At 39.8% G+C, this 17401-nt stretch overlaps 4 protein-coding genes across 8 annotated transcripts in view; 1 reads left to right on the top strand and 3 right to left on the bottom strand.

Annotated features, from left to right (window-relative positions):
- The window catches only part of LOC114642003 (zinc finger protein OZF), a 1360360-nt gene extending 1349671 nt beyond the window's left edge, over positions 1 to 10689 (bottom strand). Inside the window, exon 1 of the mRNA XM_051921845.1 lies at positions 10615 to 10689. The gene's annotated coding sequence lies outside the window, so the exon portion shown is untranslated. The remainder of the gene's footprint in view (positions 1 to 10614) is intronic.
- LOC114642082 (zinc finger protein 883-like) overlaps positions 1 to 17401 on the bottom strand; it is a 422053-nt gene that overhangs the window by 10908 nt on the left and 393744 nt on the right. For 4 of the 5 annotated variants that reach the window (XM_051921842.1, XM_051921840.1, XM_051921843.1 and 1 more), the window contains exon 2: positions 1269 to 1718. In XM_051921842.1, coding sequence (XP_051777802.1) covers positions 1269 to 1683 — 415 coding nt within the window. In that variant the 5' untranslated portion in view covers positions 1684 to 1718. Of the gene's footprint in view, positions 1 to 1268; positions 1719 to 10572; positions 10680 to 17401 lie in introns of those variants that run through there. The other variant, XM_051921841.1, reaches the window with a different exon arrangement.
- LOC114643402 (zinc finger protein OZF-like) overlaps positions 1 to 17401 on the bottom strand; it is a 719868-nt gene that overhangs the window by 427360 nt on the left and 275107 nt on the right. The gene's annotated exons all lie outside the window — the stretch shown is intronic.
- The window catches only part of LOC114642086 (zinc finger protein 664-like), a 396955-nt gene that overhangs the window by 179650 nt on the left and 199904 nt on the right, over positions 1 to 17401 (top strand). The window lies entirely within an intron of this gene.

The following is a 17401-nucleotide window of genomic DNA, read 5'->3' as shown; positions in this document are numbered from 1 at the left end:
GGTGATGGGGTCTTAAAGGTTGAGGAGGAAGAGGCTGATCTACCAGCCCATTAAGTTCTGCAGCATCATGATTGCATACAGAGGGGACATATTAGCAGACTCCATATGTGAATGTTTTCAGGGTGGCACTTAAAGGAGTGATCACATATACATATTTAAAAAGTGACTATGATTTACAAAAAGTACATTTTGTAGTAATGTGCATACATCCGGTTTATAAATCTTATAAATATTTTTCTGGACATACACATTTTTTTTTTGTTTTGTGTGCACATATATTCATGCTCAATTCCATGCAAAGTTTTATAAACGTCACCCCTGGTCTGATGTGTGGGTCTTTTGAAGGCCTGAATCCCCATGTCACCATGTGTGTGTCCCCAGATCACAGTGGTCTGAAGGTAAAAGATCACTGGACACCATTGCTATCACCTCATGGTAGAATCACAGTTTAGGGCTTTTTTTACTTCTGCAGGACCAGGACAGGATGCCATCATCAATGTAGCACTGAATTAAAAATTGTTACAAAGAAATCTGATAGGAGATGTCATGGTAGTGAAAGCTTGAGAGAAGTTAGGGAATGAAAAAGACAATCAGCTGAAACAAAAGAAGAAGTCAACAAGAGAAAGGCTTAAACAGAAGAAAGCTGGTGTTCCAAACCAGCCAATCAGAACAGCTTAGGATTCATTGGCTTTACCTGAAGTCAGCTGATCATTGAAGGAATCCCTGAGACATCAAGGAATTGAAAACTTTCGAAACGATGAATAGACAAGAAATTGAACCCTGAGTAGCAGCTGCGGGAAATGTTTGGTGAAGGTCATTGAAGCTAAAGGGGGATCAGAAAGTTTCTAAAGACAGGGGGTCACAAACTGGACTGTTCCCATGTTTAAACAATGTATTCAGGAATGACAAGGGTCTCATTGTTTGTTATTAGTTTAAGACGACTGTGTCTGTCTGTTTTGGGGGACTTAATTGAAGATCAGACCACAGAATTAGGAGGAATTATTGCAGAAATGAAAGAAATTCCAAAGGGTTCACAAACTTTTTTTTTTTTTTTTTTTTTACCTAAGACAGGCTTAGAGTGTTTTAATAATGTCACAAACAATAATGGAAGAAGTGCAGACTCCTAAACCCTGTAAAACGTAGTGAAATTGCTGTGTTTAATATAGTTTGAATGTTTGTCTAAGTTTCTTTAAAAAACGCACAAGTCAGCAATTTCAGGCACATAACCCTGACCGTAAAACGTGCACCGATTGTTATTTTTCACTTACTTGTTTCAGATGACGTCTTAGGTGATGTCTGACCTTCCTCGGTCCTAGGGGATGAAATTCCTTCAGTCGTCTTTGTGTCAGACTGTAATGATTCATATTTTACATTGATAGAAGACTCCGGAGATGAAGAGTGTCTGCTATGAGAAGAGACTAACCCGCTCACTGCTCCATCTTGATCTCCATAATGAAGGTCATCTTTCTTGTCACTCTCAGTACACATACAGTTGTGAATCTTGGTGCTGACACACTCCTCTTTAATATTCACTGATCTCAGTTCACTGTCCTCTTCCTTGATGTCCAGACTCTCCTGTTTGGGGTGGACACTCTCCCACTCACAGTCCTCCTCCTTAACATTTATGGTCCTCTCCTCCATGATATTCAGGTCAGCCTCACACGTCTCCTCTTTCACATCCATTTAAATGTTACAGTAAATGGCAGAATTTTATCTCTCTGTGGAAAAAAACAGGAATCAATTCCATTAAAACTGCATCATTCAGATCTAAAGACATTTGATTTTTATAACATCCTGTTAGTTAAAGCTGATGTCAAGTCAGACAGTCCATAGCAATCAGACAGTAACTCATCACTTTCATGTAACATTAGGTGAAATATGAGTTTGGGAATGAAGGGAGGGCCCAACAGGCTAGAAGAAGAAGAAGGCCATCTTGCACAGTTGTGTGTCAACAGTATTCACTACTTTGATTGAACATTCAATACTGTTAGGGTCACAGAATTTTGTTAATAGTTAATGTGAAGGAAGGTTTGTACAAGTTAGGCCTGAGGATTATGTTAAAAAACAGGGGCATATGAAGGAGGAACTTAAAATCGCTGGTCAACTTGTCTAATGTGAAACTGCCCCAAGCTTACAAAATCCAAAATCATTATTTAAGTCACAGCCTTCATTTACATAATCTTAGTGAGATGGCGGCAGTTGGCGGTATGCTTGGGTCACAGATTTGCGCCGAAACACAGGAGGTTGTAGAGAGACAGGAACGTTATTCAAACACTGCAAACAAACATTTGTCTCTTTTTCAAAAGTTTAAACTGTGCTCCATGACAAGACAGAGATGACAGTTCTGTCTCACAATTAAAAGAATGCAAACATCTCTTCCTCTTCAAAGGAGTGTGTGTCAGGAGCACAGAATGTCACATAGATAGAGAAAACAATCTCTAGCAAACAAATCAATAGGGCTGTTTGGCTTTTAAGTATGCGAAGCACCGCGGCACAAAGCTGTTGAAGGCGGCAGCTCACACCCCCTCCGTCAGGAGCAGGGAGAGAGAGAGAGAGAGAGAGAGAGAGAGAGAGAGAGAGAGAGAGAGAGAGTTTGTTTTTCAGTCAAAAATCAATACGTGCCCTTTGAGCTTTTAAGTATGCGAAGCACGTGCAGCATGTCGTTTCAGGAAGCAGCTGCACAAAAGATACCAACGTGAAGATAATCTTTCAGCATTTTTAGATGAGCGTCCGTATCGTTTAGGTGTGCGAACAGCCCCCCTGCTCAATCCCCATACGTCAGGATCACAGATTGTCAGCGCAAGAGAGAGAGAAAAGTAAGCAATCTAGCTTCTCAGCCATCTGCCAATAGCATCCCTTGTATGAAATCAACTGGGCAAACCAACTGAGGAAGCATGTACCAGAAATTAAAAGACCCATTGTCCGCAGAAATCCGCGAACCAGCAAAAAATCCGCGATATATATTTAAATATGCTTACATATAAAATCCGCGATGGAGTGAAGCCGCGAAAGGCGAAGCGCGATATAGCGAGGGATCACTGTACTACTGGATAATTCTGCAAGCCAAGTTGTACTTGTTTTATTTGTTTTCAATACAGTGTAATATACCTGGGTACTGTGTAATAGTGTGACGACATGTTTTCAAACCCCGTCTTAAGTTATATAGCACATTAAATGCTTTGTGTTAAGTGATTCTTAAACTGACTTCTTCTTGCACTAAGAGGAGGCGCCGGCAGCGAACCCCGCACAGAATACATTCACTTCATGATCTTCCTTCTCTCTGAACATTTAGAATGCTAAAATAAATACTTAATATAATTTTCATGGTGAAATGCATTAAAGCATGCATTAATCATATGGGGGCACGGCGGCGTGTTTTTCTGGTGGGTTTACTCGGCGCTTCAGTTTCCTTTCAAAGTCATGTAGGATGTGGGGTTTTGTTGTGCTATATTGACCCTGCTAGTGTATGTTTTGCTTATATTCATCCTTTGATGTGCTCGCAACTCTGAATGGATGGCATAATTAAATATGTATAACGAAGATATTTTTAAAGTTCTGAACACTCCGTGGGCTAAGTTTATAATTAGTTATAATTAGTTTTAATTTCACAAAGACATTTATCGTGTGGTGATTGGTTATGTGGAGAAAGAAAAAGGACGGATAGGAACTGGGGTTTTAGTACGTCAGATAGAGACAGCACGTGTGCAATAAAGATAGCCCGCTCAGAAGAACATGCATTGAATTCTGTGTTCGTGTCTCCGACCACCAGATCACAAACCCAACATTTATACAATATTTAAGTTAAACCTGTGCGATACCCATTCATACATCCAGTTTTTTGGAGCCTCGTCACACCTGCGATAAAGTTCTCTACACTGAACATAATAGTCTAAATGCCTCTTTGTATGGTTGAAAATATATTGTCAAAATTATAGTTTAAGTTTTTGCAAAATTTGTTCAATAAAAAGGTTCTATATTTTGACTGCATCTGTCATGCAATGTGGTACCTTCTCCATTAGTGCCACCCCCTTCAAAACTATCACGTTGTAGGGCAATGAAAAACTGTATTAATACTTGTGTGCACATTAAAAAAAATTTTATGTACAATACTCTTGACAGTGGAATAGGTTATTCTTAGCCAGTAATTCCAGTGGAAAATGTGGTTAACATCCACTCATGCATGGGGAAAAAAATACCGTTGAATACCGTGAAACCAGGATAATTTAGAAAAATACCGTGATATAGAATTTTGGTCATACCGCCCACCCCTAATTGACCTTCACGAATATTCTGATTAAATGAAAGTGGGTCTTGGCCAGAAGAAGGATGCCAGTCCTAACAGTGGTGTTCACCTAAGAGTGGCACATGGGGTGACCCACACAGCCGGGTTGGCTCAGAATGATAAAGTCACATGTATAAGTAGCCAAATGGACCTTAACCTCACCACCGTGGTCCACCGCAAAACAAATACAAAGAGAAGTTATTGGGGTATAGAAAGGAAACCAGAGTTCCTGTACAGGGCAGGAGCCAGCGATAAACCACCATAGGGTACACTCACATTCAAGTCCACAACCACACCAAGACAAGTTAGACTTGCCAGGCCACTAAACCTGAGCATCTTTAGAGAAGTGGAGAAAACAAGAATAAAAGAGCAAACATAGAAACTGCATAGAGACTTAAAAAAACAGGCTGAGATTCAAATTCATGCTGACAGAACTGTAAGGCAATAACACAAACCACAAATCTCTATTAACTTGTCTAATACTCACTAACAGACATTACTGGTTTGGCTTTAGCACTGAAACATGGGAGTTTGTCATATTTGATACAAGTTAAATGGGAAAAAAGACACACATTTAAGTGTCTATTCAAGCAATGCATGTAAATGTCGGCATTGGGTTAAGCAGGTTTGAGGCCGTGTGTGTAAATACAGATACTGTTGTTCACAGCTCGTATTCTCTAAGACTCTTCTCCACGGTCATGGACTCCAGTTCGTTTTTCACCTTTAATTAATCTGACTCCTAACTATTCTTTTAATGGTTGGCCGCTCACCACCTCCGTGACTGTCATTAAACTGGACACCGCGGAGGAGTAGCATCCACCTGCAGAACCACAGCACCATACGTCACCGCAGTTTTAGACCCAGAAGTGGCATCACCTTCATTTCGGGACTGACTTCGTAAAATTACTTTTGGAAGGTTTCGGGAGGTCTCAGCAAAGCCTGGAAAGTAACGTCGGGTCAAAGACCCATTTCGAAACCAAATAATACGAATCATTGTGAAGTTCAGAGGGTTTCTGCCATCATGTCGTGTCACACATCAAACTAAACAATAAGGATCATTTCTGGGAAATACATTATTAACATTTACGTTGTGTTTGGGTCTGTGTGAACCATTTAACATGTCGACAAAATTAAAATCATCAAGATCTGTGTTAATTGAAAATAGTTTATCGTTTACATTCATGAAACAAACAATACAATATAATTATAATGTTTACACCACGTTAGAGTTTAGTGAAACGTTAATAATAAAAGTGACTACATTTTTTAAAATGTACTATGCGTGTGTGCAATATTGTTCTAAACCAATTTAGAATAAACATTTAAGCCAATCTAATATTTTTAAACATGTGAAGAAAACAGCAATACATATTCTACACTGAATTATGCAATATATTAATTGCCGTATATAGAACTGCTCTAGTTTTTGTCACTTATTATTATAAACAATGGGCCATCAAAAGAAAAAAATAAAAATACTAATAAGAACACAATTTATTTATACAGCACCCTACCCAAAATTCAAAAACAACAACAGGACCTAAATAACATTGACTACAAATAATATCTCCACTAAATAAAGATAAATACAAGATATACAAAATATTCAAATAGAATAACAGACAATAATGCAGACTAAAATACAACATATAATACTACAAAAAAATCTTGAATAAATAACATAAATTGTGATAAAAATTCAAACCCTGAGTACCTGGACAGACAGAGGGGTAAACTGAAAGAAGGGGCAGAATGTCAGGTCTGTTTAATGTCTTCCTAAACAAATGAGTTAAAACAAATGAATGGAGTCAGCTGATGTCAGTAATGTTGGGAGGTCATTCCACAGTCAGGGCGCTATATACAGCTGAAGGCCCTGCTGTCACCCACAGAGTGCAGGTTAGTGGGGGGCACAGAATGAGAGGACCTTAGTGGCAGGTCAATAACAGAATTTAATATTCAGTCCTGTAAGACACAGGGAGCAGTGAAGGTGCAGCAGGATGGCTGGGATGTGAACGCTGTTGGTGGTCCGTGTCACGACTCTTGCAGTTGAGTTTTGAATCAGCTGGAGCTGTGATACAAGATTATATTATTATAAAATTAAGATAATTTATAATATAATAATTAAGTTAAGGCATGAGGGTTGCCCTGGACATGACATAAGCTACATAGGGTCTGACAATGGGTCCAAGGATTTCATTCTGATACCTAATGGCAGTCAAAGTGCTGCTGTCCAGCCTGTAGAGGTCTGTGTGCCCCTTCATGGATATGCCTCCCCTGACCATCACTGATCCACCACAAAACCTGTCAGCTGAATGATGTCACAGGCAGCATAACGTTTTCCATGGCTTCTCCAGACACCTTCACGTATGTCACATGTGCTTAGGGTGAACCTGCCCTCATCTGTGAAAAGCGCTGGATGCCCACCAGTGGTAGACCTGCCAATTCTGGTATTCTATGGCAAATGCCAATCAAGCTCCACAGAGCCCACTAAAGGATGTCGGGCCCTCAGATCACCCTCATAAAGTCTGTTTCTTTTTGTCAGAGGTCACAGACATTCACACCAGTAGCCTGCCTGCTGGAGGTCATTTTGTAGGCTCTGCCAGTGCTCATCCTGTTCCTCCAGACCTGCTGATGGGTTAAGGACCTTCTCCGGCTCTGTCCTGCTCCCCTAGAGTAACTGCCTGTCTCTTGGAATCTCCTCAATGTCCTTGAGACTGTGCTGGGAGACGCAGCAAACCTTCTGGCAACGACATGTATTGATGTTCTATCTTGGAGAAATTGGACAACCTGTGTAACCTCTGTAGGTCCAGGTATCACCTCAGTAGTGACACTGACCGTAGCCAAATGCAAAACGAGTGACAAAACAGATGAGGAGGGAAAAATGTCAGTGGGCTCCCTCCACCTGTTAAACCATTCATTCCTGTTTTGGGGGTCGTCTCATTGCTGCCCCTCTAGTGCACCAAAGCAGCTGAAACTGATGAACAAGCCCCTCTGCTACTTAACTGACCAGATCAATAGACCACAAGTTTCATTGACTTGATGCTATACTCTCATTAAAAAGTGTTCCTTTAATTTTTTGAGCAGTATATTTTAATGTAATATTGTGGTTTTAGAAGTCACTACACAAATTACTGAAATACACTCAATGATAGTTTTGGATATCCTCTCACACTTCACAAATGCAGTAGTTTACAAACTTCATATTTTGATTTTTCTTTGAGAAGCATGAAAAATTATTGAGTTGAATCTCAACTTATGATTACATTTTTGCTACGTATGTACTATTGAGGGACTTTTTTTTTTTTTTTTAAATCAGATGGTCACTTTATTTTAACAAGCAATGTATAAAAAATAACCTGTTTACTCTTTACCCTCAGATCACATTCTATTTGTTTATCAAGCAGAACTGAATATTTTCATTTTCTACACAATACTGTAATAAGTGTACAGTTCACACAGTGAGACACACAAACACACTCACTATACACACACACTACTGGTGCCGTCATTGGTTCCCCTGTGGATTGGACTGTTGAATCGACACAATGGCAGTACATGCTGGGGTCTTTGGCACATGTCGTCCCAGTAGCATGTGAGGTGTCACCAGTGGTTTACTCTGCTCCTCAAGAAGGCTCCGTCTCCTTCTCCCTGTTCCAGTCTCGGTTCAAGGTTGTTGAGATTACAAAAGTATTTTTCCCCCCAAGATGTTCAATATGTTGAAAAAATTGTGTGTGGCCAACATCCAGTGTAATGTTTTGTCTAAATTCTCGACTCCTGTTTTTGTAGCATTATAGTCCATTATCATTTCTGGTCATGGCATCTCCTATCCCAGTGCAGATCACATTGTGCACCAAGGATGTGTCATTTGTTTAGACAAACGTGAAGGTCTTCACCTGCCTGTTCTGTGTGGCCAGCAGTTGAGATGGGAGCTCTGGCTTATTTTTCCTTATTGTGCTAAGCATTGTTACCTTCCAATTGAGGAGCTACTGTCCCAGTTTCTGTAAAAGTTATTGCATATGGCGTTGTGGCCATGCAGCTTATGTCATGTCCAGGGTAACCCAAATGCCTTAATTTATCATAGCAGTTCCTCCATCTGAATTCCCTTTGTTAATGAAATGACATCCTCTGCTCTTCTGTATCTCTGTGCTTCCCCTTGAGCAAGTTATTCATAGCTTTGGTCTGGGTTATCATTTTTATACAGATGATGCTTAGATCTATTTCAGTGTTAAAAGTGACACTTCATCACAGCTTTCTCAGCTCACAACTTGCCTCAGTGAAATTAAAGTAAAATTAAAACCTGAACAGAGCAAAACTCTTTGAAATGAAACTACAACATAACTGAACTCCTGCAAAGTGGCACTAAAGTATAACTTAAGAAAACAAGCAACGCTTCAACCATTCTGGGTGATGATCTCATCAGACCTTCTTTCACTGCAAAGAATCTCAGTGTCACTTTGATTCTTCCTTTTCTTATTTCACCCTGTAAACCATATTAAGAAACTTTCTTACTTCCACCTGTGTCACATTTCTTATGTTTGCTCCTTCCTCTTCTTTTCTAATGCTGAGAAGCTTGTCCCTGTTTTATCACATCCTGCATTGATTATTGTAAGTCACTGCACCTTCACTGCTCCCTGTGTCTTACAGGATTGAATATCAAATTCTGTTCTTGACCTGCCCACTAAGGTCCTCTCATTCTGTGCCCCCCACTAACCTGCACTCTGTGGGTGACAGCAGGGCCTTCAGCTGTATATAGCGCCCTGACTGTGGAATGACCTCCCAAAATTAATGACATCAGCTGACTCCATTCATTTGTTTTAACTCATTTGTTTAGGAGGACATTAAACAAACCTGACATTCTGCCCCTTCTTTTACTTTACCCCCTCTGTCTGTCCAGGTACTCAGGGTTTGAATTTTTATCACAATTTATGTTATTTGCTTAAGATTTTTTGTAGTATTATATGTTGTATTTTAGTCTGCATTATTGTCTTTTATTCTATTTGAATGTTTTGTATATCCTGTATTTATTGCATAATTCAGTATAGAATATGTATTGCCATTTTCTTCACATGCATGTTTAAAAATATTACATTTGCTTAAATATTCTAAATTGGTTTAGAACAATATTGCACACATGCATAGTACATTTAAAAAAACGTAATCACTTTTATTATTAACGTTTTACTAAACTCTAATGTGGTGTAAACACTGCAATTATATTGTATACTTCGTTTCATGAATGTAAACGAAAAGCTATTTTCAATTAACAGAGATCTTGATGATTTTAGTTTTGTCGACATGTTAAATGGTTCCCACAGACCCGAACACAACGTAAATGTTAACAGTGTATTTCACAGAAACGATCTGTATTGTTGGGCGGCACGGTGGCGCAGTGGGTAGCGCTGCTGCCTCGCAGTTGGGACACCTGGGGACCTGGGTTCGATTCCCGGGTCCTCCCTGCGTGGAGTTTGCATGTTCTCCCCGTGTCTGCGTGGGTTTCCTCCGGGCACTCCGGTTTCCTCCCACAGTCCAAAGACATGCAGGTTAGGTGGATTGGCGATTCTAAATTGGCCCTAGGGTGTGCTTGGTGTGTGGTTGTGTTTGTGCGTGTCCTGCGGTGGGTTGGCACCCTGCCCGGGATTGGTTCCCTGCCTTGTGCCCTGTGTTGGCTGGGATTGGCTCCGGCAGACCCCCGTGACCCTGTGTTCGGATTCAGCGGGTTGGAAAATGGATGGATGGATGGATCTGTATTGTTTAGTTTGATGTATGACACCACGTGATGGCAGAAACCCTCTGAACCTCACAATGATGCGTATTATTTGGTTTCTAAACGGGTCTTTGGCCCGACGTTACTTTCCGCGCTTTGCCGAGACCTACTGAAACCTTCTAAAAGTCAGTCCTGAAACGATGGAGACGTCACTTTTGGGTCTACAACTGCGGTGAAGTATGGTGCTGTGGCTCTGCAGGTGGATAGTATTGGCCGCGGAGGGACAAAAGAGAAACAAAGGCAGAAATCAAAGCGCCGTACTCCCCGGTGTCTGCGATTCGAGAAGGAATCGACAAAAGAAACACACGGAAAGGAATGAATAGGCGCCAGCGGTGTGACTGGGTAGTACGATTTAAAATTTGGGAGTAAGCCACGTTACGTGAACCGCAGATATCAATGAACAGAAACAGCACGCGGGTGACCACAGGAGGATTCATTCAAGCAAAGTTCGTCTGGGGGCTAACGAAAACGAACGCGGCGATTCCACACATCCACAAAATGCATTCCCAAAATTCAGAGCACTTACTGCCTGCCTCTTGACGATGGGATTGTTTCTGAATTCGTTCACTCAGCAACAGTCTTGCGTCCGTAGTGTTTCACAAAGCGAGACAGTAGCAGCGTGGCTACAGTAGCTGTCGCGTTGGATGACGTCATCCGACCATAGACATAGAATTACTAGATGCCGCCTGACCAACAGATTCGTACGTCAACGTTGCCGCCATATTGCGAGTGGCACAGTGAAGTAATGGATAAAGATGCCTCACGCATGTGCTGCTTGGGATTGTATAAACCGCTGTACGCTCCAAACCAGATTCCGAGGGATTACATTTCATAGGTAAGGCTGAACAATTGTTTTGGTTATATTTGGCCATTAGAAAATCCCATTTTATAATCTTAACTTTGGCTACACCAGGCTAAGCTATCAAAGCTATGCATTTATGTGCTCAAGTGAGCCTCCAAACAACGTTTTGGCTAAACGTATTTAGTCACTAACTATTCAGATTGTTGATAGCTGTTAACATTTCTCAAACCTTGAAAGTTTCCCAAAGAAATCCACGTCAGGAAGTAGTGGGAGGTAGCCCTTAGATGGGATTTTGAGGAAGCTGACCTGTAATGTGTGCCATGCTAGTGTGGTAACAGATGCTGTACCAGCATCATATGATCACAGTTACCACTTGCTCACATTAAAAAACAAAGGAGGTTTGATCATTCCTTCTAAGGGTACAGTCAAGGTGGTCAAAGTAGCTGAGCGTGTTATCCGACAGTCAACATTAGGGCAAGCGGTCAGTGTGTCTTTGATCAATCAGTTTGTTCGGGCTGAGATTGCTTCAGATGATGTGTTTATTCTCAAGGAGAACATTGAGGAAACACAGTTTGAAATTGACAGCCATCATTATATCCTCATGCCTTTAGTTGTGTCTGTCTTACACAAACTAAGGCTGCACCATATTGCCAGACTTAATGCTCTCAAATTACAAAGTGGCAACACACGGAAAAAGCTATGTAAGACATTTCTGTTTCAAGGATTTTAGATCCTATAATGTATATTTTCAAGTAACCACATGGTGTGTGTGTGTGTGAGTGAGAGAGAGATTGAGAGAGGAATGAGTGAAATGTTTTCAGAAATTATTAAGCCAATTTGTATACAATAAAATTGTTTATTTTTGTCATTGAGTGTATCATTTCACTGTTAAAAGAAAGACCAGACTTCCAGTTGCAGTCTTACTATTTTGACTTTCAGACATTGGTCAAGTTTTTGTCTCAATAATTAATTAATTAATAATAATAACAATAATACATTTTAATTTAATACGCGCCTTTCTTAGCACTCAAGGTCACCTTACAATAAAAATAAACATCATTAGTAAAATTAAAACAAGTGAATGATAAATCAAAAAGCAATAATTAGCAAACAAACAAAGATAACTGACAGTAACAGTGCAAAATTCACAATTAGTATGCCAGTTTGAAAAGATAAATTTTGAGGGTAGTTTTAAAATGTGTTATTGAATCGAGCTGACGTATATGAGAGGGAAGAGAATTCCCGAGTTGAGGAGCACAATGAGAGACACTCGAGCTCCCATAGCACTGAGTCTGATGTGTGGTACAGAAAGTGGAGCTGAAGATGAGGATCTGAGTGACGAGAGGAGTGTAAGTCTGTAGGAGATCAGTGAGGTTGTGGAGAGCTTTAAATGTTCAGAGCGGTATTTAGTATTGAATTCTGTAGTTAACAGGGAGCCAGTGAAGTTGAGACAGAAGAGGTGTAATATGTTCAGTGGATTTAGAACAGCAGATTATTATCCTGGCAGCAGAATTTTGAAGAAGTTGTAAGTGATGGATAAGTTTTTGTGGGATGCCAGATAGAATAGCATTACAGTAATCTATATGTGAGGTGACTCGGGCATTAACCAATATTTGTGTAAGAACAGCATGAAATCTAGAAATGTTTAGAAATCTTATAAACACTACATTAAGAAATTAAAATTAAGTAAATTATACTTATCTTGCATGTAATACAAAGCAAAGCATATGTCTTTCTAAAAATGATATAGAATATTTACTTCTCATGCCTGTGTGCATGTTTTTAAATTTCACCGATTCAAAGCAATTAAGAAAATACGCTAAAAATGCAAACTTGTTGTTTTAAGCCTTAGCAATAAGATTCAGCACAATGATCAATGGGTGCTCGCTGTCTCTGTTTACATTCTGAACGAACCCCCCAACTCTTTATGGTACTTGATAAAAAGCTGTTTATATTCCATAAAGAGAAACTCGGATTCTTGCCTCATGATTGGAGGAAGTCATATTAATATCGTCTTTTAGGGTTACAGGGTAAATCAACGTTACTAGATTTTCAACAAAAGCGATGTGACAGAGGACAGACGGGAATGCTGGGGGGCATGGCGTGGAAGGCTGAGTCTTCGTCCTGCAGCCGGATACAATTGGGCTCTCTTAACTGTCACGTTATCCAGTGTAGGCCACATAGACATACAGTTAGGTCCATAAATATTTGGACAGAGACAACTTTTTTCTAATTTTGGTTCTGTGCATTACCACAATGAATTTTAAATGAAACAACTCAGATGCAGTTGAAGTGCAGACTTTCAGCTTTAATTCATTGGGATGAACAAAACGATTGCATAAAAAGGTGAGGCAACTAAAGCTTTTTTTTTAACACAACCCCTTCATTTCAGGGGCTCAAAAGTAATTGGACAATTGACTCAGATGCTATTTTATGGGCAGGTGTGGGTAAGTCTGTCATTATATCATTATCAATTAAGCAGATAAAAGGCCTGGAGTTGATTTGAGGTGTGGTGCTTGCATGTGGAAGATTTTGTTGTGAACAGACAACATACGGTCAAGGGAGCTCTCCGTGCAGGTGAAAGAAGCCATCCTTAAGCTGCGAAAACAGAAAAAACCCATCCGAGAAATTGCTTCAATATTACGAGTGGCAAAATCTACAGTTTGGTACATCCTGGGAATGAAAGCAAGCACTGGTGAACTTAGCAACGCAAAAAGACCTGGGACCTCATGTATAAACGGTGCGTACGCACAGAAATGTTGCGTACGAACGTTTCCATGCTCAAATCGCAATATATAATACCTAAACTCAGCGTAAAGCCAGGCACTTTTCCACAGTACCTCATACCTTGGCGTATGCAATTTCTCCGCTCAGTTTTGCCGATTGGCGGCACCCAGCGTCAAAGCAGTGCTACTGTTCCTGTGTGGTCACCCTTTCTTAGATCCACATTCCTGACGCGGCTTTATAAATACACTGAAACTAACTGCATATTGTTTATTAGTGTAATACATCTGATTGTAATTAACCTGCAGCAATATAATGGTCCTGGGAATAGCCATTGTATTCCAAATACCATAACTGCTTTAGCATTGTTACTCTCACTGCATCTTCTTCTTCTTTCAGCTGCTCCCGTTAAGGGTTGCAACAGCAGATCATCTTTTTCAATATTACTCTCACTGCACCACTCAGAGTATTTATATCACTGTATCTGAGTGGGGAATCACAGCAGCAGCTGATTGGAAAGAGAATTATCGGTATACTGCATGAAGCTTCAAAGCCTTTCCTGCTGTATGGACCTCGCAGTTCAGAAAAAGTTTCATCCCAAGAACTAAAAACGCACTCAATCAGTCCATCAAGTGCTCCTTGTAGAACTGTTTGTACTTATAAGTACAATCACCTCACTGTAAACTTGCACTACAGTTATAATATTGCACAACCTGTGCCACTTTATAAAGTGCGCATTTACATATGATGATGATATCATTTTTAAGATGAAATGCAGCAAAATATGTTGATTATATTATACAGATAAAACTTTAACTTCATTTAAATAATCTGTATTGTTAATAATTAAACATGTGAGGACACGGTGCCGCAGCGCTAGCTAGTTCAGGGACTGTTCCTGCTTTGCATTGTATTCTTGCTAGTGCTGACGCGACACTGGAAGGATAGATAGATAGAATAATTAAACATGTACTACGAAGATATTTCAATGTTCCTTAAAAATTTTGAAGAATCGGCGTTCTAAGCTTACAGATGGCTACACGTCTGTTCCAGAGCTGATTGTGTGGGTGTTTGGAGAAAGAAAAGTGAGGACAGGAATTGGAGGTTAGTACGTTTGAAAGAGACAGTACTTCTGTAATAAATTGTTTCATTGAAGGTCGCACATGGCACAGAAAGCCTCTTGCGTGAGACATGAACAAGCACTGCGCCACCGTGTTCCCATGTTTAATAACATGCTTTCATTCCTATCATCATGAACAAGATATCACGTATACATCTCAGTATTTTAATTATTCAGAGAGCTGTAATATCACGAATGCAATGGATTATGTGTCCTGTCGGAGAAAGAACTAGCCCATTTAAGAAGCAGGTAGTGATTCACACACAGAGCACATAGAAGATCAAATACAGAACAAAGCTTTTAACGTGCTACTTTAGTTACGATGGGATTTGAGAAACTAGTAAATTAAACGATTTTAAGATGAACTTTACAATGTTTTACTTTAATGGCAAAATAAACTATGTGATTAAAGTGGAAATTTCGAGATTAAAGTTGACATTTTGTGCTCTTTTCCCACTGTGTGCCTATTTTTTTTGTCTGTGCCCTAATAAGCTTTCATATGACACTCAGACGGTGGGCTATGACTCGCCTCTTCACGGCGATTTTGATATGTGACTTCTTTTTTTATTTTGGGCACTCTGCGACTTTGTGAACTTTGAGCTTTCGAGTTTCTCAGACACTCTGTCACTTGATCAACTTCCTTTTGTTGTTTATATCACTGTTTAAACCAACAAATAGTACATTTTTCCTTTGCCTCCACTTGGTATTCGCTGAAATTCTTATATTTTCCCCCATGCTTTTCCCATTGTCTTTTCACAGAAGGCTGAGCTTAAGGGCTATTTATATTGATTTGAATATTCAAAGAGGCATAATTCTGGGAGGAGTTTGGGTGGGACAGAAGGCACGTGCACGTGCGTTACTTTTCACGCTGATCGGGATTTATGTAGCGGAAGAACGTGAAAGTTTGCGTACGTACAGATTCCTGCATCTGGATTTTTCTGTGCGTACGCACATTCCCGCTTTTGTGCTTACGCCATGTTATAGTATGAGTTCTACACACGGCGTTATACACGAGGCCCCAGGACGTCCATGGAAAACAAAAGTGGTGGATGATTACAGAATCATTTTCATGGTGAAGAGAAACTTCTTCACAATAGCCAACCAAGTGAACAACACTCTCCAGGGGGTTAGCATATCGATATCCAACTCTACCATAAAGAGAAGACTGCATGAAAGTAAATACAGAGGGTGCACTGCAAGGTGCAAGCCACTCATAAGCCTCAAGAATAGAAAGGCTAGATTGGACTTTGCTAAAGAACATCTAAAAAAGCCAGCACAGTTCTGGAAAAACCTTCTTTAGACAGATGAAACCAAGATCAACCTCTACCAGAATGATGGCAAGAAAAAAATATGGAGAAGGCGTGGAACAGCTCATTATGTAAAGCATAGCACATCATCTGTAAAACACAGTGGAGGCAGTGTGATGGCTTGGGCGTGAATGGCCGCCAGTGGCACTGGGACACTGGTGTTTATTGATGATGTGAAACAGGACAGAAGCAGCCGAATGAATTCTGAGGTGTTCAGAGACATACTGTCTGCTCAAATCCAGCTAAATTCAGTCAAATTGATTGGGAGGCGTTTCATGATACAGATGGACAATGACCTAAAACATACAGCCAAAGCAACCCAGGAGTTTATTAAAGCATAGAAGTGGAAAATTCTTGAATGGCCAAGTCAGTCACCTGATCTTAACCCAATTGAGCAGGCATTTCACTTGTTGAAGACTAAAGTTTGGACAGAGAGGCCCACAAACAAACAGCAACTGAAAGCCGCTGCAGTAAAGGCCTGGCAGAGCATTTAAAAGGAGGAAACCCAGCATCTGGTGATGTCCAGGAGTTCAAGACTTCAGGCTGTCATTGCCAGCAAAAGGTTTTCAACCAAGTATTAGAAATGAACATTTAATTTCCAGTTATTTCATTTGTCCAATTACTTTTGAGCCCCTGAAATGAAGGGACTGTGTTAAAAAAAATACTTTAGTTGCCTCACATTTTTATGTAATCGTTTTGTTCACCCCACTGAATTAAAGCTGAAAGTCTGCACTTCAACTGTATATGAGTTGTTTCATTTAAAATTCATTGTGGTAATGTACAGAACCAAAATTAGAAAAAAGTCGTCTCTGTCCAAATATTTATGGACCTAACTGTATATAGATAGACACGATACGTCAGCGCGTCTGACCTATTGTGAGTGGCAAAAGTGCCATTTAAAGTAATACAGGTAGATGTGGAAACCGGGTTTTCTGATGAAAAAACAATAATGTTTAAAACAGTATCGCTTACATACAACACATTTTGGCGAATCATTTAAATGCTATTATTTATATCCATTTATACACTAATAATGGCAATTATAAAATAATAATAATAATAATGATAATAATAATTATTATCATTATTATTATTATTAAATAATTCCTCCCATATGAGTAACATTTCTCGGACTGCCTTCTTCCATCTCCGAAACATTTCTAGACTTCGTCCTGTTTTTACACAACACAGTACTGAAGTATTGGTTAATGCTCGAGTCACCTCACATATAGATTACTGTAATGCTATTCTATCTGGCATCCCACAAAAACATATCCATCGCTTACAACTTCTTCAAAATTCTGCTGCCAGGATAATAACCTGCTGTTCTAAATCCACTGAACATATTACACCTCTTCTCTCTCAACTTCACTGGCTCCCTGTTCACTACAGAATACAATAC

This window comes from Erpetoichthys calabaricus (assembly GCF_900747795.2).
Source record: "Erpetoichthys calabaricus chromosome 1 unlocalized genomic scaffold, fErpCal1.3 SUPER_1_unloc_27, whole genome shotgun sequence".
In the NCBI taxonomy this organism is placed as follows: domain Eukaryota; kingdom Metazoa; phylum Chordata; class Cladistia; order Polypteriformes; family Polypteridae; genus Erpetoichthys; species Erpetoichthys calabaricus.
This window is presented reverse-complemented; position numbering and strand designations above follow the sequence as displayed.